At 51.0% G+C, this 23264-nt stretch overlaps 5 protein-coding genes across 12 annotated transcripts; 2 read left to right on the forward strand and 3 right to left on the reverse strand.

Annotated features, from left to right (window-relative positions):
* Positions 1-289: 289 nt before the first annotated feature.
* On the forward strand, positions 290-3689 carry LOC144201863 (cadherin EGF LAG seven-pass G-type receptor 2-like). The gene is made up of 6 exons (XM_077724662.1): positions 290-461; positions 662-1465; positions 2086-2374; positions 2515-2556; positions 2658-2780; positions 2968-3689. Exons 1-6 carry the CDS (start codon positions 413-415, stop codon positions 3218-3220), a joined length of 1560 nt encoding a protein of 519 aa, XP_077580788.1. The 5' UTR covers positions 290-412; the 3' UTR covers positions 3221-3689.
* Positions 3278-6778, reverse strand: LOC144201865 (sentrin-specific protease 5-like). 6 transcript variants are annotated; one of them, XM_077724667.1, is made up of 11 exons: positions 6534-6740; positions 6390-6452; positions 5483-6038; positions 5235-5340; positions 4791-4938; positions 4639-4686; positions 4293-4370; positions 4048-4185; positions 3739-3822; positions 3587-3634; positions 3278-3512 (listed from the first exon to the last, which is right to left on the reverse strand). In XM_077724667.1, exons 3-11 carry the CDS (start codon positions 5943-5945, stop codon positions 3402-3404), a joined length of 1224 nt encoding a protein of 407 aa, XP_077580793.1. In that variant the 5' UTR covers positions 5946-6038; positions 6390-6452; positions 6534-6740; the 3' UTR covers positions 3278-3401. The 6 variants fall into 6 exon arrangements, with proteins under 6 accessions (XP_077580793.1, XP_077580794.1, XP_077580797.1 ...); XM_077724668.1 differs by having other exon boundaries at positions 5483-6042; XM_077724671.1 differs by lacking the exon at positions 6390-6452 and having other exon boundaries at positions 6671-6778.
* A 1125-nt stretch (positions 6779-7903) lies between these two features.
* Positions 7904-10153, forward strand: ahsg2 (alpha-2-HS-glycoprotein 2). 2 transcript variants are annotated; one of them, XM_077724380.1, is made up of 8 exons: positions 7904-8187; positions 8261-8374; positions 8486-8567; positions 8659-8813; positions 8894-8989; positions 9163-9234; positions 9330-9546; positions 9583-10153. In XM_077724380.1, exons 1-8 carry the CDS (start codon positions 7969-7971, stop codon positions 9726-9728), a joined length of 1101 nt encoding a protein of 366 aa, XP_077580506.1. In that variant the 5' UTR covers positions 7904-7968; the 3' UTR covers positions 9729-10153. The 2 variants fall into 2 exon arrangements, with proteins under 2 accessions (XP_077580506.1, XP_077580505.1); XM_077724379.1 differs by having other exon boundaries at positions 7905-8187; positions 9330-10153.
* Positions 10102-15351, reverse strand: LOC144201637 (uncharacterized). The gene is made up of 7 exons (XM_077724378.1): positions 14808-15351; positions 14314-14469; positions 14137-14255; positions 13912-14077; positions 13248-13363; positions 10380-13172; positions 10102-10304 (listed from the first exon to the last, which is right to left on the reverse strand). The coding sequence occupies exons 1-6, from the start codon at positions 15118-15120 to the stop codon at positions 10425-10427; spliced, it is 3618 nt and encodes a 1205-aa protein (XP_077580504.1). The 5' UTR covers positions 15121-15351; the 3' UTR covers positions 10102-10304; positions 10380-10424.
* Positions 15352-16164: 813 nt separating this feature from the next.
* On the reverse strand, positions 16165-21881 carry pfn2a (profilin 2a). Of its 2 annotated transcripts, none has more exons than XM_077724224.1 (3): positions 21480-21879; positions 19875-20067; positions 16165-18040 (listed from the first exon to the last, which is right to left on the reverse strand). In XM_077724224.1, the coding sequence occupies exons 1-3, from the start codon at positions 21606-21608 to the stop codon at positions 17943-17945; spliced, it is 420 nt and encodes a 139-aa protein (XP_077580350.1). In that variant the 5' UTR covers positions 21609-21879; the 3' UTR covers positions 16165-17942. The 2 variants fall into 2 exon arrangements, with proteins under 2 accessions (XP_077580350.1, XP_077580351.1); XM_077724225.1 differs by having other exon boundaries at positions 17956-18418; positions 21480-21881.
* Positions 21882-23264: the final 1383 nt, after the last annotated feature.

The raw sequence follows: 23264 nt of genomic DNA on the forward strand, positions 1-23264 counted from the left end.
CTTGCATATTTCGGACTCGCATTTTTTTCTGTTTTGGTCCTCCATCATACTTTTTTAGACGTTTTTATGTCTGCCAAGCCACTTGCTGTCATATCTCATAGCATTTAAGATTCAAAATATATTCTATTTACTCAAGCGGGCTTTTTTTTTTTATTCAAAATGAGAAAAAAATAGAGATTAGCAGAGTGTTCTTGAAGAAGGGATGTCTGAAATGAGCCTCCCTTTCTCAAACACAATTGGAGTGTAAGACACCCTAAGCACATTAGTTAAATCTCTTTAATCTTGGCTCGCCAGCTCACAGGCGAGGCGACGCCATGCAGGCCCGGGGCGGGAGAGACGGCAGACGGCGTGGAGCTGCGTGCACATCCGTCAAAATGAACAAGTTAGTGGCTGGGAGGATTTGAGGAGGACCATGTTTAAAATCATCCTGGCTCTTTGGATTTTAGGGTGGCTTTATGAAGGTAGGTAGCCAGAACCTACTCCTATAGTATCGCTTCTTTGGCCTTCAAATGCTATCCGCCGCGTTTACTCTGGGGCTGTAATAGATTAAGTGGGTAAGAGATGTGATACGGACATTTTTATATCCCATCGTGTGTCATTTCTGAATGAATTTGATGGGGAAGCATCTCCAGGGGTCAACGACGTGCTCCGGTCTTCGCAGGCACCTCCTCCTCCTCCTCCTCCGACGTAACCCCCTCGGGCTGCGACGGCGACCCCTGCCACAACGGGGGCGTCTGCTCGCCCCTGCTGGTGGACGGGCAGCACGCTCACGCGTGCGCCTGCCCCGCCGGCTTCTCGGGCCCCGGATGCCGGGCCTCCAACGTCTTCTCCTTCGAGAGCCCTGGCTACGTGTACGTGGAGATCGGCTCGGCGGAGACCGGATCGGCGGAGACCGGCTCGGCGGAGACCGGATCGGCGGAGACCGGATCGGCGGAGGCCGGTTCGGCAGACGACGAGGCGCCCGTCGACGTGACGCTGAGCTTCCGGACGGACAGAGCGGCGGGGACTCTTTTGCAACGGCGGCTGGGCGACCTGGTCCTCAGCGTGGAGGTGGCGGACGGAGAGCTGCGCCTGACCAGCGTGGAGAAGCAAGGAGCCGCCACTTTGCTTCAGCGGCTACCCCAGCGGGTCTCCGACAACAAATGGCGCACCCTGGAGGCCTCGCTGGGCGGGGCGCTCGGCTTCATCCGCCTCCTCTGCGCCCAGGGAAACTGCGCCGGGGAAAGCCAAAGCCGGGCCCACCCGGCCGAGGCGCCTTCCCCTCTCCCGCCGCTCGGGGCCCTCCGTCAAAGCGTCTTTGTGGGCGCCGCTCCCGGCCACCGGGGGGAAGCCTTTCTGGGTTGCTTGAGAGACGTGCGGGTGGGGCCTCGTCTGGTCACGCCGGCCTGGCCTCCCCACGCCCTGGTTAACGTGACGGCGGGGTGCCACGACGGCGATCCCTGCGAGGGGGGACCCTGCGCAGAAGGTACGTACGGCATCTTCTTAAGCGTCCTTCTAGGTCTGCATTCTGGGGTAAAGGTCAGCCCTAGCTTCCGGTAAACAGTCGTCGGAAGGAGGACTCGGTGACATGTTACCATCCCGAGCCGGCCCCAGACAAATTGAGCAAGCTCTCGTACAAAAATGATGATATATATATATATATATATATATATATATATATATATATATATATATATATATATATATATATATATATATATAATGAATCCAGCACCAAATTCCCGTCACCTGGCCCAGGGAGAGTCAGAGGATGGCAGAGATAGTCAAGTGAGTCAGCAGTCTTTAAAGGAGCTTACGGGCGGGCAGAAATAGACGCGGCTTGGCGCCAGACGCACGCCAGAAGGAGACGCCTGTCCGGGAAGGCCCGGGAAGCCGGTGGCGGAGGAGGATTTGGAAAAAACGTGACTTTGATGAGCTTATCTGCAAGAAATGAAGCAGTGCTGACTCCTCACGCCAAGCTCCACTCAAATGGCCGGCCTGGGAAATCTTTGGAGATTTAGCTCCTCCCTATTCTAGTCTCCCAGTGCAGCTCCAGAATGTTTTGCTCGGCCGTCCCGAGCCCAATTTTTCCGCTTCCCTCCACAGAGTACGACGCCGGCAGATCGGGGAGAGAAGGTTCGGAGAGCCACGCCACCTTCTCCTTGGACCACGGTCCCGGGGAGGCCTGCGCGGGACGCCCGTGCCTTTTCGGCAACTGTAGCCACTTTGCGGGCGGGTACCGATGCACGTGCCAGGCGGGCTACGCGGGGGCCAGGTGCCAGCTGCAGGTGGATCTGTGCCAGGATAGCAATTGCAGCGAGGGCGCCACCTGTCTGCCCGGAACCCACGGTTACTCCTGCCTCTGCCCCCAGAACCTGACCGGCCCCTTTTGCGAGTGAGCTCTTGGTTGGCATTAGCGGTCTTCCGTCATTCATATTTGACACAGTGGCACCACCAGAAGCTAATCGGACGTACATATTTGTAAGCAAAGTTTCAACACTCTCGTTCGTACTCACGCCAACTTGTCTGTTCCAGCGTGAAACTTCCCCAAGTCCCGTGGTACATCCAGACGCACCCGTAAGGCCCCCCGGATGATTTTCTAGTCCATGCATTGACCCACGGGGAGCCAGTGCAACCATTTTGTCACCTTGTTCACTTTTCCTTTTTTCTTCTCCCAGTCTTCCTCGGCTGCCCGTGTCAAAATGTGCGGGAGGGAGAGGAAACTTTACTTGCTACCACGGTGGGAATTGTTCAGCGGTAGACGACGGCTGTCTGTGTCTACCTGGCTTCACCGGACAATGGTAACAATTGACTCCGCCTGGTCGAGCTACCCGTAGCCACAAGAGGGCGCGAGAAATTCCAACAGGGGGAACTTTGATCAATTGGGACGTTTCTAGGCAAAAGTTGCCTTTTCTTTTTGGAGATCGGGGATCATCAGAAGAGAGAGAGATTGGCATTCATTTCGAACTGTCCTTTGTGTGTCCGCAGGTGCGAGAAGGACGTGGACGAGTGCGCGTCGGAGCCGTGCATGAACGGCGGCTTCTGCCTCAACTACGTCGACCGCTTTGAATGCGCGTGCGAGCTCAACTACTCGGGCGTCCACTGCCAAATGGACGTCAGTGACTTTTACATCTACGTCTTCTTGGGCCTGTGGCAGAACCTCTTCCAGCTCATGTCCTACCTCATCATCCGCCTGGACGACGAGCCCGAGATCGATTGGGGCTTCGACGGGAACGATTAGCGGGGGAGGGGGAAAATAAGAAGCCCGGGGGCCACGATGTGGCCTTCAAATCACCTCAACGTTCTTTTGTGCATTCTTTACTGTCACAATATTCAAATGTTCATCTGTACAAAGCGACAAGATGACGCACCCACAATGTTCATTCATACGCCATTGAAAAGAAGAGCTGGGAGAGGGTTAGTTAGCCATGGAGCTTCCGCTCGCACAGCTCCTTGTAGATGCGCCGGCGGATCTGCGGGATGTCTCGCTGGGAGAAACGCAGCGGGCGGCCCAAGGCCAGGCATCTGGAATACTGGGGAAAGGAACGCCACGGGATTACCACCGGTGGCGGGACGCCCGCTCCGCCACGACGCGGCAAAAACAAACCTCCAGCACAAAGACCCCGCAGTCGTTCTCGTTGCTCTGCTGCGGGACCTTCCGTCAAAGAAAATGCAAAGTCGGCCGGGCGAGTGGATTTAAAAAAAGAAAACTTCACGGACAAAGGATTTTTCCTTTTTGTTGACGGACAAAAGACAGACCTCATCCGACGACAGCTTCCAACCGTCCACGAAAGAGCGGCGTCGCTTCTCCCTGGCTTCTTCCTTCAGGTATTTCAGGATGTTCTGCGACGGACAGAAAGAAAAAAAAAAAGGCGTGAGCTCCCTGGCTCCCTCCGTGTTTGTGTTGGAGTTATTCTGTAATACTACTTTTCATTCGTGACGAGAATGAATTCTCTCTTGCAAGATGATCGATGCCAAATGAATTAAATGTATATCAAATGAATGAGATGTCCCCCCTTAATGATATTAAGGTGTAATTATTGATGAAGCTAAGACTTTGGAATGTACCTGCGGGACTTGTTGCGAAGCCAATTCCTGGGAATCCAGCAGGGAGATTTTCTTGCAACGCATATCCACCGCCACCAGGCACCAGTGAAACTCCAGATGGACGGGCACCAACACCAAAGTCTTGGAGAACAAATCCACCTGCGGGCCAGGAATACACCCGGGGCAAAAGGATGCGGAGGGGAGGAAGGACATTTGGCTTCAAGACTATGGCACACGGCGGGGAGGGTGGGGTTGGGCAGCGGTACCTGCTTGGTCCATCGTTTGACGCCGTCGAAACCTTTGGCCGCCAGCTTCCGGTGAAAGAAAGTGTTGAGAAAGTGGACCTGGGGGTGGGAGGAGCAAAATGCCCCCTTCAATCAAGTCATCTTTTCAAATGACAAAGCAAGTTCACATTTGGTGTGGTCAATGGCTACAAATGGAAGACATCCCCCTACTTTTTCAGTCCAAAAAAAAAACACATTTGGCCCAATACGGTGCGTAAACACAGTTTTCATGTGGACCAGACGTGGCCCTAACCCCAAAAAAACAATAATAAGTTGAAATGGCGAGGGATTCCCGCAAACGTACAGTCCGGGAGATATGCTGGCTTACCTTGTGTTGGGCGGCGTCCATAATCAATTCCCCGTACGTGTTGATCACCTGGAGGAGCAGAGAAATTGAGCACGTGGCCAGCGCCGTCCGTCAACGGCCCGCCCGCCAAAGTCGGCACCGCCCGCCCGCCAAAGTCGGCGCCGCTCGCCCACCTGGTCGTTGAGCCAAGTTTGCTGGTCCAGAGTGGATAAATCGTCCAGCGTTAGCGTGTGCTTCTCAAAGACCACCTGGAAGGAGAGCAGGGCCTTCTGCGACAAAGCCATTATGCGCTGCGTCATGTCCCAGATGCAATATTTGCCACTAAAAAAAAGGGAAAATGAGCAAAAATCAGCCGTCAACGTGACGCCTTTCAACCTACACCACCGCCCAAACTCTGCTCGACGATTTGCAGGATGAAAAGCTGCGGCAAAAATACTACTTTACGACAAAAATATCCGCCGCAAAAAAGTAGCCCAGCGCCCCCAAAAATAGTTGTTTTGCCATTAAAAAGAACTCAAATGAATTCCGACAAAGGCCACAAACTCCGTGGCAAAAAAATCGGTCACAACAAAAAGACGCCTTACACAAATATCACCTTAGACTTTTGTGAAATTTACCTGCCGTTGAAATTGGCCTTCAAGTGTTTTTTCAGGTGGTCCGACACATCTTGCTTTCGCAGAGGGATAAAACTTCCGTACTTGTTCAAGAACACGTGGAGAAATTCTGCAAACATGACAAAATGACAGCGAGAGAGGTTTAAGATTGTTGTGGGAGGCCAGATCCCCTTTTCGGACACCTTCCCCGACCTTCCACGCAGATAGACCAAAAGCTCCAACGATGTAGGCGTGCGTACGCAAGGACGTACCGTGGATGTGCTCCGCCGCTTTGGTCAAGCTGACGTCAAAGGGCCCGGTGGTTTTGCCAGAGATGGTGTCCGAACGCGCCCGATCCAGAAACCTGTTTCTGCGTCTCCTGGTGCGGGCCACGCCCCCCGAGGGAACCGCCCTTTTCTTTCCGTCCGGGCTTCCGGGCGCCGCGGCGCCGGAGTCTCGCCTCGCCGTGTGGCCCGTAACTTCCGCTTGCCGTTGGAGAGAACTTTTTTCTAGGAGCGGTGGAAAGGTCTCGGCGTGCTGAGCATTCAGCCGTGACTCGGTGGTGAGATTAGGCCGTCCCCGGGCCACCCTGGATCTTCGGGCCCGGAGAAAAGCCCAAAAGGGCGTGTCTTTCCTCCTCCACCAAGTCCACATTTGTAATTTCTTGCTCCGATGTCTCGGGGCGCATTTGAGGCCGTGGGAAAGCCCCTCCGTGTGAGATTTGGAGTCCTTCATTTCGCTTCTCTCTTGCGAATGGTTTTCAACATCAAGTCATTGACAGCGGGAGACGGCCATTTAGTGGCATTGACCTGGCGCTCTTTCTTTCAGCTTCCTCAAAAAGAATGAATGTTGGTCAGATAGTATCATTCACACAAACTCATTTCAAACCTTGTCCATATATAAGTGACCAAAGGAAAAAGCACATGTTTAACCCTTTGGTTGATGGATGATGATGCCAATAATGGTCATTACTCATGGCAACCGAAGTGAGTAACAAAATGGCGGACGACCACAACAAAATCACATTTTTTCACTTTTACCATTCTCCCTCATAAAGTTGTCAAAAGTTAGCAATGCCAAGTAAAGTGACTATTTCAGTAGCCAGCTTTACGTAGCATACTTTTGAAAAGGGTCATCGTAGTTTTCGCTCGCATGACTTTTTACGAAGCTCTAACTTACCATTCCTGGGGTCTTTTTTGAATGGGCAACGCCGTCAATAGACCAAATACGAGTCCTGCAATTCTTTAAAATGAATTATGGATGGAATAAAAGTCCATCGGTTTGTTTCCTCGAGGAATGAATGTCACAAAAAAGTCCACTTACAAATAAACCGTGTTAGATTTCGGTGGCTTGTTCCCTTTTCGGTATATTTTTCGATCTACTTTTGCATTCTTTGGTGTATTATTCATGCTCAATCTGTGGCATGAAGTTGGTCTTCGTCGATAACTTGAAAAACTCACTTTGTATGCTTGTTCAAGTGAAAGAAGCCATGCACAGCCTCAACACATGCTGACCGTCGCATGTCGATGACGTCCAATACGTCTTAGTCTTCGAGTTCTTTGGTATAGTTGATATAATTGATCTATTAGCGCGACACTGCCGTCTGCTGGTCTGGTGCCTATTACGGAGACCACTACGAATACAAAAAAAAAACATTTATAGTTTTTCATAGGACTGAAATAACCACTCTTAACTACTACTTGCAATACTATTATTTAGGGGGGGTTGAAGCAAACACGATGACCAAAAATATTAAGGTTGAGGGCAAAAAAGGAGCCCCATTCATTAACTAGTGGCAAGAATATAGAAATGTCCAACATTTTTATTAAATCAAACGTGTGCAACATTCATAAAAAAGTTACATTTGCGCCCCAATTTGACAAAAACATCCTTTTCCTTTCCACGCAATTTCTCCAGAAATGAGCCAGCAACAACACATTTGGTGGCTTATCGCTGAGGTCAAGAACATTTGGATAAGAACAACAAATGGCGCTTGTTTGCTCTGTTAACCAACTCGCTGTTAAATGTCTACAGACAAAGTCCGAGTCTCTTCCTTGTTGGAACGAGGACGACACCCCCCCCAAAAAATGAAACTATTGTGGTATTCATTCATCATTCATTCGTCGTAGGAGGCCATCTCTGGTGTGTCCTTTTAAGTCAGCCTTTTGTGATGTGTTGCCGCTTGCCATTGACAGCGACGGGCATTTGACCAAATCATACGTCAAATGATTTTGGAAATTGGTGATGCAAGCCTGTGCGCAAAATCGATGAGTTCAGCGACCCTCAAATAAGCCTCCTATGACAAACATCCTCTTTGGATTGCGTAAGAAACGGCTAAAAGTCAATGTCTGACCTTGAAGAGTTCAGAGTTTTCCATTTGGACTTTGACTGTCATGGACGCCCATGGACGTCATGGGAGGAATAGAGAAAATTGTCTGAAATGACATCAACATGATATTGAAAATCAGGTAGAAATGAGAACATGCAAGAAATAATCAACAACAACAAAAAAGACATTGACGAAAAAAATGGGTTTCAATGGGTTTAAAAGCATTTTCCAATTATTTTTGGAATGAAATGCGGCGGCAAAGTCCAGAGCCGACAGGATTGGCCCTTTGTGGCCCCAGCCTGGGACACACACACGTGATTTGTTGAACATGACTGTGGTGTGTGTGTATATAGAGGGGCGCCGGAGTGAGTCAGTCCTCTCTCTCTCTCTCTCTTTCTCTGGCCACAGTCGCTAGCATCCTCCTGAAAAATGAACGGTCTGACGTTGACGTTGACGCTGGCGGCGCTGGCGGTCTTGGGACCGCTGGCTTTGGCGGGCGGCGCTCAGCTGAGTCTCCGTCAGCCCGACTGCGACTCGGTGGAGGCGGAAGAAGCCGGCGCGGCGGCTCGGGACCACCTCAACGCTCAGCACTCCCACGGCTACAAATATCAACTCAACAGGATCGAGGACATCAAAATCCTCAGCAAGGTCAGTGGGAAGCCACGGAGCCGTGGTAGACTTGCCGTTTGGATGTTTGAATCCATCCCCGTTGTGCCCTCAGCCCGGCTCCAACGACACGTACTACGTGGTGGAAGTGGACCTCCTGGAGACGGACTGCCACGTGTTGGACCCCACGCCCGTGGCCAACTGCACCGTGCGACCCAAAGCGCTGACGGTAGGCCACGGCCCGGGCGGCCTCCCGTTTTTTGACGCGGCCCGCGCGGCCTCCTCGGCGGCCAGCGTGCTCCCTTTTTTCCACTTCTTTCCCCGTCCGCTCTCCCCTCAGGCCGTGGAAGGCGACTGCGACGTGGTACTGAAAAGGCTGGCGGGGGTTCTCACCGTCACCGCCTTCAAGTGTAAGACCGAAGGTACAATGGCAAATACAGTGGAGCCGCTCCCCAAATGCTCCCCAAATGCTCCCCAAATGGTCCCCAAATTCCTACTAATACCCTGCTTTAGAATCCACGGAGGACCTGTGCCTGGGCTGCCCGAGCCTCCTCCCGCTGAACGACAGCAAAGCCCTGGACTTTGTCCACGCCTCGCTGGCCACCTTCAACAACCAGACGCTCAACGCCACCTACTCCCTCCTGGAGGTGGGCAGGATGTCGACACAGGTAAAGGCACGCGGCGACCCCAGACCCCACCCCGGAAAGTCCACGCCGTGCCTCACCGCCACTCCGGCCCGTGGTTTCAGGTGGTCTCCGGCGGGCCGCACTACCTGGCAGAGTACATCGTCGCCGAGTCCAACTGCACCGAGGATTTGTGCGCGGCCCTGGACCCGGTGACGGCCGTAAGTATCCTCAAAAGTGGGCAATTTTCAAACGATGGAAGAGGAATGCTGTGTAAAAAATAAGGAAGGTGGCCGTCGGACGGCGGCATATTTGTTCGGCGTGGGGACCGGAAAACTTGTCTCGACGCTTGGTCTCCGTGTACTGACTGGTCCGTCTTTGTTTGTGGGAGCAGACTCGCGGTATTTGCACGGCTCAAGGTTCGGGAGTGGCTCACACGGTGGACTGCAAGATGTTTTCAGCCACGGTGAGTGAGTTGGCAGCTATTCCCGCCGTCAGGGGCCGTCTGGGGCCGTGGCAATAAAGGCAGCCCACCCACTTCCGTCTCCCCGTGTTACTCAGGTGGCGCCCGCGGAGGGCAACGGCACGGGGCTTCCTCACGTGCTTCCCAAATTCCACGCGCAGACGCAAAACGTGTCGAGGCGGCACGGGCTGAGACACCACAAGCTGACCCCGCTTCACGACCCGCACCTGAGCGGATTCTTGTCCTCCGAATCGGATTCTGCCGAGGTGGTGTCCACGGCGTCCCCCGCCGCGTCCAACAGCACGTCCAACAGCGCGTCCAACAGCACGTCCACTAGCGCGTCCAACAGCACGTCCAACAGCACGTCCAACAGCGTCTCGGCCAGCAACGAGGTTCCCTTGGAGAGGGTTAAAAGAGACGTTGCCGCCGCTGCCGCCGCCGTAACGGAGGCTGTGGTCCTGGCCCCGCCGTGCCCGGGAAGACGCAGATACTTCTAAGCGTTCTGACACATGTGGTGTATTTTGAAGTGGTGGTGGCCCCCAGCCGACTTGGAGATTGTAAACGGAGCCACGTGACGTCAGTTTGGAACCAGATTTGGGGCAAAAGGTTTAAGGTCAAAAAGTAAAAAAAAATAAGAGGTGGAATGTTAAATTTGGTTTGTTACTATGGGAAGGAACTACCATCAGTAGCAAGAGATCAGCCTAGCTGTCACGCTAGGCTAACATTACAATAGCATCACGCCACCATATATTAAATGTGCTTTTTTGGGGGGTGGCATCACATTAGCACTTCACTGTTCACACAGGGTGATTCCTCAATCTTCAAAGATCAACTAACTTTCACTTTTAGGTGAAATTTTAACTCCAGATGTCAAACTGTGTACCGCATCCATTTATTGTACTAAAGAATTACACAAAATAGCGCTTGATGTCGGTGTACATTTTTTTTTTGGACCAAATCCATAATTGTGACAGTCACAGATAAGCACATGTGGGCAGCTGAAGACACCAGTTTATTTGAGAACACATTCAAGTCAAATCATCTTGCCACTTTGTTCCTCGTCGTGGCCCAACCTGGAAAGAAAAAAAAAGAAGAAAAAAAAATCAGCCAAATTTGTCAAAGAATGTGAAAAATCAAGCACAACTTACCGCCCGCGCTCAGTTCTTTTGACCCGGCAATGTAGCGGCCATTTGTCACCGCTTTAGAGTCCATTTTGGAAGGGCGCCTCGGTCCGCCGCCGCCGCCGCCGTCGCCGCCGAGAAGCCCACGTTCCCCATTCCACGCCGCAGCCTCGCCGGGAAGTTTCGGTGGCGTCGGGATCCCGCCAAACCTCTGGGTTCCTTCCCCGGTGGACCGCGGTGGAGTAGCACGTAACCTTTGGATTGGGAGGCTCCCGTCCGCTCACGCATCCGGGCCGGGTTCCCACGGGGAATATCCCACGGGGACAAAGTGTTTTTGGGCGCTTCGGCGTCGTTCGGCATGTCGTGAGGGGGCCGGGGGCCCGGACGTTTGAGCCCGCGTGGATCGGCTCGCGGACCCGCCGGATCCTTGAGAAATCCTCCTGCGTCTCCGGACGGATTGTGAACCACGAACGGCCTGACGTGATCCGACAACTGGCTTCCCGTCACGGAAGGATTCTCGTCGCCGCCGCCGCCGCCGCCGCCGGGCCGCCGAGAAGACGGAGCCACGTTGGCTTCCAGCAAATGCGGGTAACGCCACGTTTCGGGGAGCGCCACGCTCTTGGGAGAACTCCCCGCCATTGCTGCCGCTCGCCCATCGCCGTGCCGCCGAGACGCTTGCCCTTTAGCGGGGACGCCGGCGTCTCCGGCCGCGATGCTGGCGTCGCCGCCGCCCTCGGAGGGTGGGTGATAGGCCACGGGAGGGCCAAACGGAAGTTGGCGCGACAAGATGCGCGTCAATTTTTCGCCCGGTGCGGCAGGGGACAGGTAGACGTGCTGGTGGAAGGTGATTTGGGGGCAGCAATTGCTCACACCCACCGAGCAAAAGCGGGCGCAAGCCATTTTGGAAGCCGTTTTGGAGCCCTGGACCGGCGGCGGCGGCGGCGGGCGCCATCGCGGGTCAACCGCCTTAGCCGTCTCCTCCACCAGGGGCAAGTCTTTCCCGGGAGTCCGTTGGACGGGATTTACCGCCGTCGGGGGTTCCGGAGGCCCGTACGCTTTGGCGGGGACGTCTCCTTCGGGCCCCGGGCCGACGGGAAGCGGATTCGAAAGCTTGGGCGGAGGCACGTGACCGGGCGCTTCGGGCATCATTGGATTTGCGGGCAATTCTCCCCAGCTGGGCGTAGGGTAAACCAGGTAGGGATTGCGCGCCGCCGGTTTGCCCACCACTTTGTTTTCCGACCACAGCGGCGGTTTCCACCCCGGACGTTTGCCCGGCTCTTGAGGACCGGGCCCGGGACCGGGGTACTGCGGAAAGTACTGCCGCAGACTTTGCCCGGGAACAACGTGCGGTCGTTTGGCTTTGTTGGGACGTGGCTTGGGAAGCGGCTTGGAGTAAGGCGGGTAAGGCGGGTGAGGCCGCAGATGGCCCGGCCGCGGGTACGGCTCGGGAGGAGGGACGGGCATTTGCACTTTGACGGGCCACGGCGCCGGCTTTTTGCCCGCTTCTTTAGGGCGGGGAAACGTCGGAGAGGCGGGCTGGACTTTACCCGTGGGGGGTTTCCCATTCTCGCCCTTCTTTTCTGGAGCGGGCATCGGGAAGAGCGGGTGGGAGGGGTGCGGCACGCCCACCTCGTTGCCTTCTTCCGGAGTTTTTTCGGGCTTTGGGAAAAACCCGTACGGGTCGGGGTCCGTCACATCCACCTGGGGTATCATCGGCTTTCCGCTCAAGGCGGGCACAGCGTAAGGAGGGTGGGGACCCGGATCGGGGGACCGCACCGCTTCCTTCGCAGGTTTCGGGGTGGCCCCCCCAAGACCGGGAACGGGGAAAAGCGGATACACTGGCCCTTCGGGTATTAACTTTCTGGTGTCGGGGTCAGGTCGGTAGGGGGACTCCGGGACTTTACCTGGATTTTGGGGGTCCGGCACAGGCTCCTTAGTGGCCGGCGTGGGGAAGGAAGGGGGCGGTGGCGCCAAGTCCGGTTTTTGTGGATGGCCGCTCGGGATTCCATCCCCTTCTTTGGGATCGGGCACGGGATAAAGCGGACGGCCCGGGTTTTCAGCCTCGGGTTTCTTTTGGGGATCTGGCGGAAATGTAAACAAGTAGGGACGGATCTGTCGGGCGGCCCCAATGGTCCCGGCCTCTGGGAGCCGTGGACCCGCCGTGGGCTTCGCCTCGCTCAACGGACTTCCATCCGTATCCGTGCCGGGCTTCTTGCCGGGCTCCGGCAAAAAGGGATATGGTTTATTCAGAGGACCCGTCTCACGGCCGGGTTTTTTCCCGGGCTCGGGAACTTGCGGATACGTCGGATCTCCGGAACCGCCGGCCACTGGGCCCGGGTCCTTGCGATTTTCGGGCCACGGATTTGGCAGGAAGGGGTAATACGGTTTCCCCCCGACCGCCAAACGGTCTTCGGGTAGGGGCCTCTTTGGGGGCGGGACGGAAGGCGCCGTCTCGTCCGCTTTGGGCAATTGGGGCGCGACGGGGGGCTGGAAACGGCTTGGCGACGCCGTGGGCGTGGCCCCCCGGACGGGCCCATCGGGTGGATTGGGGAACAGAAAAGAGGGCAGATGGTTATCGGGCCGTCGTGGCGGCATCGTAGCGGGAGCCTGGGGACGGTCCTTTTCGGGGAGGCGTGGCCTCTCCAACGGCTTTTTAGGCGTAACGGCCGTGACCGGATGGGAAGGGAAATGATGGAAGGGCGGAAAGGGCACATTCCGAGGCTCCGTTCCAGGTTTGGGCGGATCTTGGACCGCGGCCGGACACGACACTTCAGTTTCTCGTTGTTGTTCCCCCGCCAATCGCAAGGTGTACGTCCCATCCTGAGAACCGGCGCAAAGCTTAGAAACCAAAGGGAACATTTTAAAATAAATGACAGTAACGGGAAAAAAAATCACCTTTTTGTAGACGCACGGACCATAAGGCACGTGGATCAGCACCCCTTGGTCCACTCTGGCCACGCTCATCCCGCATTTGGACAAGGCGCCATCGAGCAGCTCCCATTGGCCAGTCACTGTTAGGACAACATGGGTCAAATTAGCCTTGGCGGGCGGGGCATTCCTAAAATTCATGTGGTTAACAGACATAAAAGCACCACGATCACCTATCAATTTACAAACAACCCTCGAGTGCATTTGTTTTTATGGTAAATCAAAACAAAAGAACTCATCGGGGTCATTAAGAGCTGCCGTTCACATACAAGGACATCTCGTAGGCTCGAGTAGGCCACCGGTCAAGGGTTTCATATTATTATCCATTTTCTTGCTCCAAAATACAAGCTTGGCTTTGCCATTCAAGGACATTTTGCTCCCGTTGTTGTTATTATTATTATACTTGCTTGCCATGAAGAATAAGCTTTGCTCCCAAAAGACTTGTTTAGTCTAGTCACAGTACAGTTGAACCCAAGTCAAGGTTGAGCCAAGGACGGAGAGTGGGCGTGGACACTCTGCGCCTGTGCCGTCCAACCGGGGACGTTTTGACTACGGCGGAAAAGTGTTTCGGCACACGCGTACCGACCGGGCTCAACTGGCATTCCATTTAAGCATCTCCAACGCATCTCACCGTTTATTTTCACATCGGAGAGCGGAGTGCTCCATTTGGTTTTCACCATCATGCCTTGCGGGTGGCAGGTGACCATGGGCGGCTCGGCCGGAGCGGCCACGCTCAGGGGGCAAGTCACGGTCATGGCCAGGCCCCACCACAGTAACGCCAGCGCAAAAGAATCCTCCTGCAAAGGAAGGGGGGGCGATAAATGCCATTTTTCGTCTCGACGTTCATTCGGTTTACCTGAAGCGTGACAAAGCAGCCGTGGTACGGCGCCACCAAGATGACGTGGCCGGGCGAGGAGGCCACGTCGTAACCGCAGCTTGGCGGGAGAACGGAGAGAGGCAGCGGCGATAGGTCGCCTGGACAAAACGTGGGGCGTCAAAGAAGAACGGCGCTCCGGCTCGGACGCTCCCTTACCTCGGTCCACAAAAACCAGCGGTCTGGGAGCAAAAGAGTCACGGTGGACGCGAAGTTTCATGGCGTCCGACGTACATTCCACTGTCGGATCCATTTTGAGCAGCCGATCCGCCAGCCGTTGGTCCGATTTGGAAGGCCTTTCTTGCTGTTGCCACGCTTTGAAAAATCAAATATACAACCATTTTTTCTTACAATTGACATACATTGCCAGATGTTCCATCCAAATGGATTTGGACGTCAAAATTCTTCTACCAAACCTAAAGACATGAGTCAATATATTTACAGTAAGGAAAACAACATACATGCATTTCAAAATAAGAGTAACCATTCTGATATAAACAATGTAGATTAAATATAATGTTTCATTTGCCTGAAAATAAATAAAATCTCAAAATCACATGGATTGGTTTCCTTATTTTGTCTTGTTATTTCTTTCAATTGACCAAAGGTGACACAAAGTGTCTTGAAACTAAGGGCAACTTTTGGACACTTACGCATATCGGCTTGATAATCGGCAGGATCCAGGTCCAAAGCGTCAGACGCGCCTGGGTTCTTGCCGAGCGGCGACACCAGCAGCCTCCCAACGCGAGAAGAAGATGAAGTAGAAGCAGGAGCAGGAGCAGGAGGAGGATGGGGAGGACGGCGCCCCCTGGGGCCAGAACTCGCCGGAGAGTACAAGTCTGACGCCCGGGCTCGCGACGCCTCTTCGACACCTCGGCCAGAGGAACCGCGGAGGGCGGCCAGCAGCAGAAACAACGTCGAGGAGTAGAGGAAAACCCGAGAGCACGTCGGCTCGAGCGGTGCCATCGGTGAGTCGAACACGAGTCAAGTCTCTCGTTCAGCCAGTGCGGGGATTTACAACAACAACAACAAAAATAGAGACTAAAGAGGGCCCTCTCCCGTCACTCAGTGCGGGTGAAGAAGAAAGAAAGAAAGATAGAAAGAAAGAAAGAAAGCAAGATGGCCTTGACGAGTGCTCAAAAGACAAGTCGGGCACTGACTGGCAGGCTGACTGGCAAGCTGGCTCGTCCAAGTCCCACTGATGAGGCAAAGGGGGCGGGGCTGGCGACAGGTGTTGACAATTGCTCGATTGCCAAGGAGGATTCCCACTCACGCAATTGGTTATTGACTTTGGCCGCTCCTTCACGCGGATAACAACTCCTTTCTCCCTCCTCCCCCCAAAAATAGCTTTTCAATCTGTTTGGTGTTCAGCCCAGCGGATGAGCACGTCGGACTCGCATTTCTAGGGTCGAGGGTTCGATTCCCAGATGGGATGGTCAAAGTTTTCTCTGGGATGACCAGTTTCACATCCCAAAAAAAATATTGATCGCTCTAACATGATTTCTCCCTTATGCATTTGACAAATGTATATTCTAAAATGCAAATTCAGATGAATGAATAAATACCCAAATAAACTGGAATTTTGGAAGTCAAATGTAAAATGTCATGTTCTAAGTTTCATTTACTAAGACCAAAAGTTCTTCTTTAAAAAAAAAATGTTCTCACCATGTATATGAAACAAGGTTTTAGTTGAAATCTTGGTCCTTTTTGAGGCATATTTTCCACTTTGATGCATCATTTCCCCCATCAAAATAAAAGGACACCAGGCCATTTTTGTTTCTCCGTTTACTTTCTTTCTCTCTCGTTTAATTCTGTACACATTCCAACAAGTCTGGAGATAACGGATGCCAAAACGCGTATGTGGGGGGGGGGTGGGGGGGGGGGCGTCGTGGTAAATTTGTTCTTGGCGGGGCGGGTAGCTCCAAATCCAGCCGACCAGCTTCATTTGGATGGCACTGAATACACCCACACACACACTCGCTCGCTCGCACACAACTCTCGGAAACAAGACAACTTACAAATGTTTTTAATCCAACCAAGCGACCAACCAACACCACCACTTTCAATAGGTTTAGTGTACACAGCATTATTTATTCATTTTTTTGTTCCATTTTTTCTTCTTTTTCAGCTAGACTGTAATACTTCTAAATACCGTACGATGACAATTGGTGAATACATTTCGGATGACTAAAGCACAATGCAAAGAATGTTTGGTTTACAGTCAATATGCATTCATGTATCAGTAGCTAATCAAGTTAGTCCCCCCCCCCCACCCACAAAAAAATACTATTAGTGTTGACAAATTTTAAGTACTGTCAAAGTAATCCAAAAGAAACAAAAGTGTTTATGATTTTACAACTCTTGAAGCCCTCCCCCCTTTCATTTTTTTTTTCAGTCAAAGGATGAAGCTAACAATCGTTTAGCATCCACGATCGGTCCCAGAGGGGAACGCATGGGGAAGGAGGAGGAGGAGGAATGGCTGCTCTTTAAGGCCCAATTACACGGCGGGGGATGATGGAAATGTGCGCCCTTGGCGGCAAAAGACGTCCCGTCTACTAAGCGGGTTGCCGGGCAAACCAATTGGACGGTTTGCGTCGCATGGGTGGGAAGACAAAAAAAAAGCCAGCGCCACGTTTAAAGAGCGCCACCGGCCGCCGTGCTTCCGCTCCAAATGAACGAGACGTCCGTCCCCGTCAAGGCGCCCGACCAAAGCCGGAGGCCGGGACGCGTTTGAGGCTGGCCGGGTCGGGGCCAAACACCCAACCCCACCCACACCACCACAGCACACCAAAGCGCAAACGGTGGTACAATTGTAACACAAGAAAAATCAAAGATGGAGGGTCATTTCATGCCACTGCCTCATTTTAACATTCAGCTTTTACTCACATTTGAATGACGTTGCCTGCCAGTGGACACAATATTTGTGTGCCCAATGCTACTTATCAATTTACTCCTAGACTAAATGGCTTTCTCATTGAGAGTTCACAAGTGATGAATACTTTGCCAATAGGACCGAGGGACATAAAAAGGTGGCTAAACACCTTTATCAACTACATTTCACCTCCATTTTTGGGGGAGTTAGTGTGAATGAGGCAACACATGGACAGGCATGGAATGAGCTTTTCAAAAAAAAAGGAATCTAATGAAAACCAAAATGGAGTGACCGTAAAACAAAAAGGGGCGAGTGTCAAATTTACACACACACATACAACTTTTTGTCAGCGTCAACTGTTTTTTTATTGGAGGCAGGTGAGATGATTTGGCGGGCCGGAAGAACCAGAATCAAAAGCAGATAGGCATGCAACAATGCCAACATGCACGTGGATGGATGAGCGGTCAATATATATACGTGTGTGTGTGTGTGTGTGTGTATGCGCGTGTATATGCCTGTGTGTGCGCGTCTGCGCGTGCTCACGTCAGATTCAATTGAGCTACGAGCGAAGCAGATGGCATACAAGGCAGATTCCATTGTCCGCCACACTCGGCGCTGTTTTTTTTTTTTTCTACACTCCTTTGGTTTTGGAAAACAGTGAAACAATTCCAATGATCATGCCGTTAGCGTAACGTGGGGGGGGGGGGGGGGGGGGGGGATGGGGAAAATGGGGGAGGGATAAAATTAAAGACAAAAATGAAAAGAAAAAAAAATGAATCACATCATCTGGATGGAAAGAAACATCATTTGCCCTTTAATCCTGGAAGTATGTGCTTGATGGTGGTGGTGGTTGATGAGTGGCGAGGTGGTGGTGGTGGCGGCGGCAAGGTGGTGGTGATGGTGATGGTGAGGTGGCTTAATATCCAACCTTCCTCAGGTAATCCGCCATTTCATGTGCTTTCTTGTTTAGTTTTCCACCATGGACCGCCTCCTTTCCCATGACTACAACCAATACTGGGCCACATAAGGGGAGGGGGGAAGGAGGGAGGGAGGGAGTTTAAGGGGGTTGGGAGGAAAAACAAACAAACAAAAAATACAGAGAGAAAATGAAGCAAACTGAAGGGTCCCCGCCCCCCGCGTGACGGAGGGGGGGGAGGAGGTCCGTCCAGCTTGTCAGGATCTTCGATGCTAGAAAGGTTTCCGTGACATTTGACCGCTCGCGGGAGAAATCTTAACAGCAATATTTTATTTTCTCTTCTTTGTGTGTGTGTGTCCCTCAAATTTGGAGCTAACTTTAAAAGCCCGAATCCCTCAAGTATTTTGCCATGGAGAAAGCCTTCTTATTCAATCCGCCTCCGTGGACCCCTTCTTTTCCCATTACAAGAACCAAAACTGAAAGAGAAGATAGAAAAGGGAAAGGGAGGGAGGGAGAGAGGCGGGGGGGCGGGAGAAGGAGTGAAAATCAAGAGAGTTCAAAAGTGCCCAGATAACTTGAGACCTTTGCTCTTATCGCCACCTTTACCGGAGGGTGGGGAAAAAAAAATCAAAGTGGTGGCTTCTTGGGAGGGGGGGTTGCCAAAATGGACTTACTCTTACCACTTTTTGTGGATTCTGCACCGTTTGTTACCGGCTCACTTCATGTTCATTTACTTTCGCTTACTCTTCTTTTTTTTTTATCCTTCTGCCTCACTTCCTATTCATTTAGCTTCACTTCTTGTTAACATTGGGACAAGTAAAGGTCCCTTTGGTTCATTTCAAACAAACGAGTCCTGTAGAAGTTGTCTTTTCCGGGAAAAACTCCAGACATTTATTTTCTGGGAAATGGCACCCTCTGCTGCCGACTAAAAGGTGTGTCGCCACATCGCCTTTTCAAAATTTCATGGGACAAAGATTGACTTTCTTTCCCAGGCAGATTTCTTCTGACTGTCCAATAAAAACTAAAATGCTAAAGTGATTCCAAATGATGACTAAAACGAATCGTACGTCTGAAATTTTACGGTCTTCTGTTGGCTACCCTTGGAAAGTAGGGGACGCAACGAGTCAATCCGCGAGCCAATTCATCCAACCAATCAGAAACCAGATAAATAAAGCAGCTGCAAGAATGAACGCCCATACATTTCTAGACTACAGCTACCAAATTTGATTCCGAGGCGTCTAGGAATAATGGCGGGGTGTGCATTTTCGTCAGTGTCCTGGCCAAGAAAAACAACAACCCCGCCCCGGTAGTCAGATCTTGGGGCGCTTGGATTTTTTTTTTTTTTTTTTTTAATTTGATTTTCCTACATGACATGACTGAAAAGTAGGGGGGAAAAGTGCCGAAAAGAAAAGAGAAACAAGCTTGATCCAGTTGTCTTTAACAAAGAAAAAAGATTTGGAGCAAGACTGAAAAAGGAAAAGTTGAAACAGCCCAGAAAAATGGGAAAACATTTCACGCTTAGCTACCAAAACCCACTAGCAATTGGCTACCGGATCAAATCTGACATTCTAATGCCCGAGTTAATCAAAAAAAAGTCATAGAAACTATCAAAAATTGAGGGCAAAATTGAAATGGATGATTTCCTCCCATTTCATTGATTTGGGAAACTTAGATCATCTTCGAAATCCACGTCAAATATATTTCCCCACCTCATTTGACCTAAAATTCTTCCGAGGATCGTCAACGCTTGTCAATCAAATTGGATACGCCTACTTTTGTTTCCCCATACTATTTTCACGTCAAATATCGGCCGTACCCGAGGCCGAGTAGACTAGGGAGGCAGGGAGGGAGGGAGGGGTCTTTTGGCAAGCGCAAAGGGCCAATTTGCTCACTGAAAGGCTAAGCTAGCATTAGCATGGAGGTAGCATTTACCTTGTCTGGCTCGTCCCACGGAAATGTTGTACGTGGGTTCTCCTCCTTGGCTCTTTGTCCTCATGTCCATGGTCCAGTCGCCTTCGTCCTGCAGGCTGTCTCTGAGCACCGAGCACTTCTTTGAGCCCAGAGTGAGACCGCAGGTGTAAAAGGTCTCCCTGTCTTTGCCCACCAGCACGTCAATTTCTTGAGACTGACAAAAAAAAAAAAAAAAGAAAAAAAAAAGAAAACAAGTTCAAACTTTGGGGCGCGGTCGGTCCACTGCGCTAGGCGTCCAATCCCCCGGGTCCCGTCTCAACGGATTCCAAGCCTAGCCTAAAAAAGTAGGCATTGGCCGTCAAAATTGGATTTTTAAGACCGGATTGGGAATTTTTTCAAACGCTGAGAAATGTCGCAATTCATCACTAAAGTTTGTGATTCATCGGCATTTATTTGTATGGGGAAAAAATGAGGCCTTGTCGTGAATATTTGTGACTCGTTTGAATGTTGTCATCATTTTTGTGGACCAAATGAGCTCAACATGTTCAATTGGGATCGATTTCAATAATGGAATTAATATTGAAGAGATATTCTGATTTATTATTTTTATTATATGTCATTGTGAAATACGGGGATGTTTTTGTCATGTGCAGATTGCTCCATTTGAATGGAAAAGATAGTGCAAAACCCCTTGCCTCATGACTCAAATGGAAAAGAGGAAGAAGCCTTTGTTAAATGATGAATTCAAATTGTAGGGGGGAAAAGGTCATTGTGTGAAAATTCCTTGCAACGAAAACATGAATGCAGTTTTCAGATTTATTTTTTTTTTTTTTAGGAAAAAAAGATTAAAAAAAATCAAGCCATTTGATGAATGCTGCATGGTGACGACCTACAATGAAAGATGATTTTCAAGAAAGCCGCCGATTCATGCAACTATTTCAAGATGACGAATGGAGCGAGTCCGGAAACGTGGCCTATGTATCGATCCTTTATTATCAAAGGTGCCACACAATCAAAGCATTGACGGACGACGTTCCATTCCGTCGACTGCAACGAGGATGACAATAAAGCCACTCTAAGCTTATTTGTGTCCCATAAAAAGGCGGCCAATGCGAGCTAGTTTCTTTATTTTTCGGTGGTGGTGGTGGTGGTCTATTATTTTTATTTTTTTTTGTTCCTTCCTCCCTTTTCCTTTTGTGGCCACAGGTAACCGGCAGAGCGACGGCTTACCGTTAGCTAATCATCACAGCCACCGCACACAAAGAATGCTCCTTTTACTTCAAAGTCGAAGCCAGGCTTCTCGCTGCTTTATCAAGCAAATAAAGCCGGGGAGCTCATGGGCGGTGGTCCAAAGTGGGCCAAAATGCTCCAAAATGTCTTTAGCCTCCGCGTCCACGCCCGTTTTCGACGTGCCTCATCGTGCACGAGGCGGCTAAATAATCCTGCGGCGTTTCCACAGCCAGCATAGGCCAGCGCTCCGTTATCTTAGCATCGCCGTTAGCTTGCGAGCCATTTGCATTTTTTTTTTCCTTTTCCCCCCATCGTTCCCTTTTTCGGCTGGGCTCGCCTCGGCGTCCTCCCTCGCCCCTTACACTTCCCCCCCGGCCCGGGCCTTTGGATTCTTACCGTGATACTGTTGAAAGTCCCTCCGTCGTGCGCTGCCCAAACGTATTTGGCGTCCAAATAGCCAACAATGGCGCTGTCCTGACAGCTGCCATCGGACATCAGGTTTTCCACGTAGCTTTGCCAAGACATGTTGAAGAAAGACAGAAAGAAGGGGTTACAAAATGGCTGAGGAGCGAGGACGAGAGCGAGGCCGACAGTCGGGCGATTCGGATGCAAGCCACCACTACTCGGAGGCGCGTTGGGGCGGCAAAGAAAGCCGGGGAACTATAGTGCGGCTGCGGGCGTGCGTGCGTGCGGGCGGGCGGCTGCGGCTGGCTGCCTGAGTGCCTGCCTGGCTGGGTGTAGTCCGGATTTCAAATCACTCCGCACAATCGGCCCCCACCGACGCGGGCACCCGGCGGAAGAAAGGAACAACTAACGGTTTGTCTGGGCCTCCTTATATACTCTTCTAAAATTCAAATATTGGCATTACGAGCGCCCCTCCATCCACCATTCCGACACTTTGGCTCCTTTTACATGTCCCCAATGTGGTAAAAGGCCGTCAACTTTTGGCCCAGCCCAGGCATCTCGGGAACTACTTTTGCACAAATTCCCAAGTTTCACCCACATTCTTTCATGGAAATGAATGAGGCCATTTTGGGTTGCGATCTTTCGGCACATATTTGGGACTATATTTCGCTTCACCCCCCGCAATGTCATATTTCCCATGAATATTATATTAACAGTGAAATGAAGAGATTTTCATTAGCTTGACCAATGAACAGGAAGTGACTTGGAGATGGCATACAATCAACAGGAAATGATCCCGAATCAAAAGAAAGTGACCTTAGAATGTGAAATGACCCCCCCCCCAAAAAAAGTCATTGAAATCAACAGGAAACCATACCAGAATGCACCAAAAAGTGACTACTAATCAACGGTAAATGGCCTAAAAAAAAATACCCTGAAATCAACAGGAAATGATCCCGAGACACGCCAAAATTAATCCTTCATTGTCAGTTTTGGTAGTTTCCCTCTCATATTGGATTCAATTTCAAAACAATTACATATTTTCATATCATGTACTTGTAGATTGAGCCGATATCAACTGTATTACACAACATGAATGAACTGTGCTAAATAACCAGCAGTGCTCTGAATTATTGAGGAAGAGGAGGGATGCAATAAACATGCCTAATGTCCTGTGAAATGAAATGCTAACAGCTAGCTCATTTGGTGGCTCCTATAAAATCTTTTCCACAGTTCCTGGAAGTGTGTTGAAAAGAGTCCAGAGAAGATTTCACTTAAACGTCCAATAATTTATTTGGCTTATTTTAAAATGCTTCTTTTATGAGGTGTCAATTAAGCATTGTTTTTACAACCATGGATGTCATGTGGTTTCTGGGAATATTCTGGTTCACCCTAGTCATTCAATTCTCAATGCTCCTCTCAGTCAGAATAGATTTATTGGACGTCTATCGCCGTCAATGGATTTGAAGGATGAATATACACCACCAGCCACTTGGAAAAAAAGTAACATGAAGTATAGAGGAAATATTTTGCATCTGAAACACTTTGTTCTTTGCTGTGAAATCTTTATTTAGCCACAAGGGGCAGTGTTACATCAATTATATTTGAGTCGACAGTCCTCTGTCATTTCGACGCAAAATATAAACTGCCTTCAATCACAAAAACATTCATATTCGAGAACGCTTCGACAGCTTTTCGTGAATCTGCCTGTCCTTTTCTCAAATGAAAGCTCTCGGTGTCATCATCCGTTCTCATAGCCACGCGTACAGTCTCCGA

The sequence above is a fragment of the Stigmatopora nigra genome, chromosome 9 (assembly GCF_051989575.1).
Source record: "Stigmatopora nigra isolate UIUO_SnigA chromosome 9, RoL_Snig_1.1, whole genome shotgun sequence".
NCBI lineage: Eukaryota > Metazoa > Chordata > Actinopteri > Syngnathiformes > Syngnathidae > Stigmatopora > Stigmatopora nigra.

Coding starts and splice junctions, on each gene's coding strand:
- LOC144201863 (XM_077724662.1), top strand. CDS start 413: ATGTTTAAAATCATCCTGGCTCTTTGGATTTTAGGGTGGCTTTATGAA. Junction 462..661: donor TTTAGGGTGGCTTTATGAAG/GTAGGTAGCCAG, acceptor CGGTCTTCGCAG/GCACCTCCTCCTCCTCCTCC. Junction 2,781..2,967: donor CCTGGCTTCACCGGACAATG/GTAACAATTGAC, acceptor GTGTGTCCGCAG/GTGCGAGAAGGACGTGGACG.
- LOC144201865 (XM_077724671.1), bottom strand. CDS start 5,945: ATGAAGGACTCCAAATCTCACACGGAGGGGCTTTCCCACGGCCTCAAA. Junction 4,186..4,292: donor TCAAACGATGGACCAAGCAG/GTACCGCTGCCC, acceptor CCTGGCCCGCAG/GTGGATTTGTTCTCCAAGAC. Junction 3,823..4,047: donor CTTCGCAACAAGTCCCGCAG/GTACATTCCAAA, acceptor TGTCCGTCGCAG/AACATCCTGAAATACCTGAA.
- ahsg2 (XM_077724379.1), top strand. CDS start 7,969: ATGAACGGTCTGACGTTGACGTTGACGCTGGCGGCGCTGGCGGTCTTG. Junction 8,188..8,260: donor ACATCAAAATCCTCAGCAAG/GTCAGTGGGAAG, acceptor TTGTGCCCTCAG/CCCGGCTCCAACGACACGTA. Junction 8,568..8,658: donor CTTCAAGTGTAAGACCGAAG/GTACAATGGCAA, acceptor ACCCTGCTTTAG/AATCCACGGAGGACCTGTGC.
- LOC144201637 (XM_077724378.1), bottom strand. CDS start 15,120: ATGGCACCGCTCGAGCCGACGTGCTCTCGGGTTTTCCTCTACTCCTCG. Junction 14,470..14,807: donor CGATTATCAAGCCGATATGC/GTAAGTGTCCAA, acceptor GATTTTTCAAAG/CGTGGCAACAGCAAGAAAGG. Junction 14,256..14,313: donor GCTGGTTTTTGTGGACCGAG/GTAAGGGAGCGT, acceptor CGTTTTGTCCAG/GCGACCTATCGCCGCTGCCT.
- pfn2a (XM_077724224.1), bottom strand. CDS start 21,608: ATGTCTTGGCAAAGCTACGTGGAAAACCTGATGTCCGATGGCAGCTGT. Junction 20,068..21,479: donor GGACTTTCAACAGTATCACG/GTAAGAATCCAA, acceptor TTTTTTTGTCAG/TCTCAAGAAATTGACGTGCT. Junction 18,041..19,874: donor CGTGGGACGAGCCAGACAAG/GTAAATGCTACC, acceptor TATGTGGCCCAG/TATTGGTTGTAGTCATGGGA.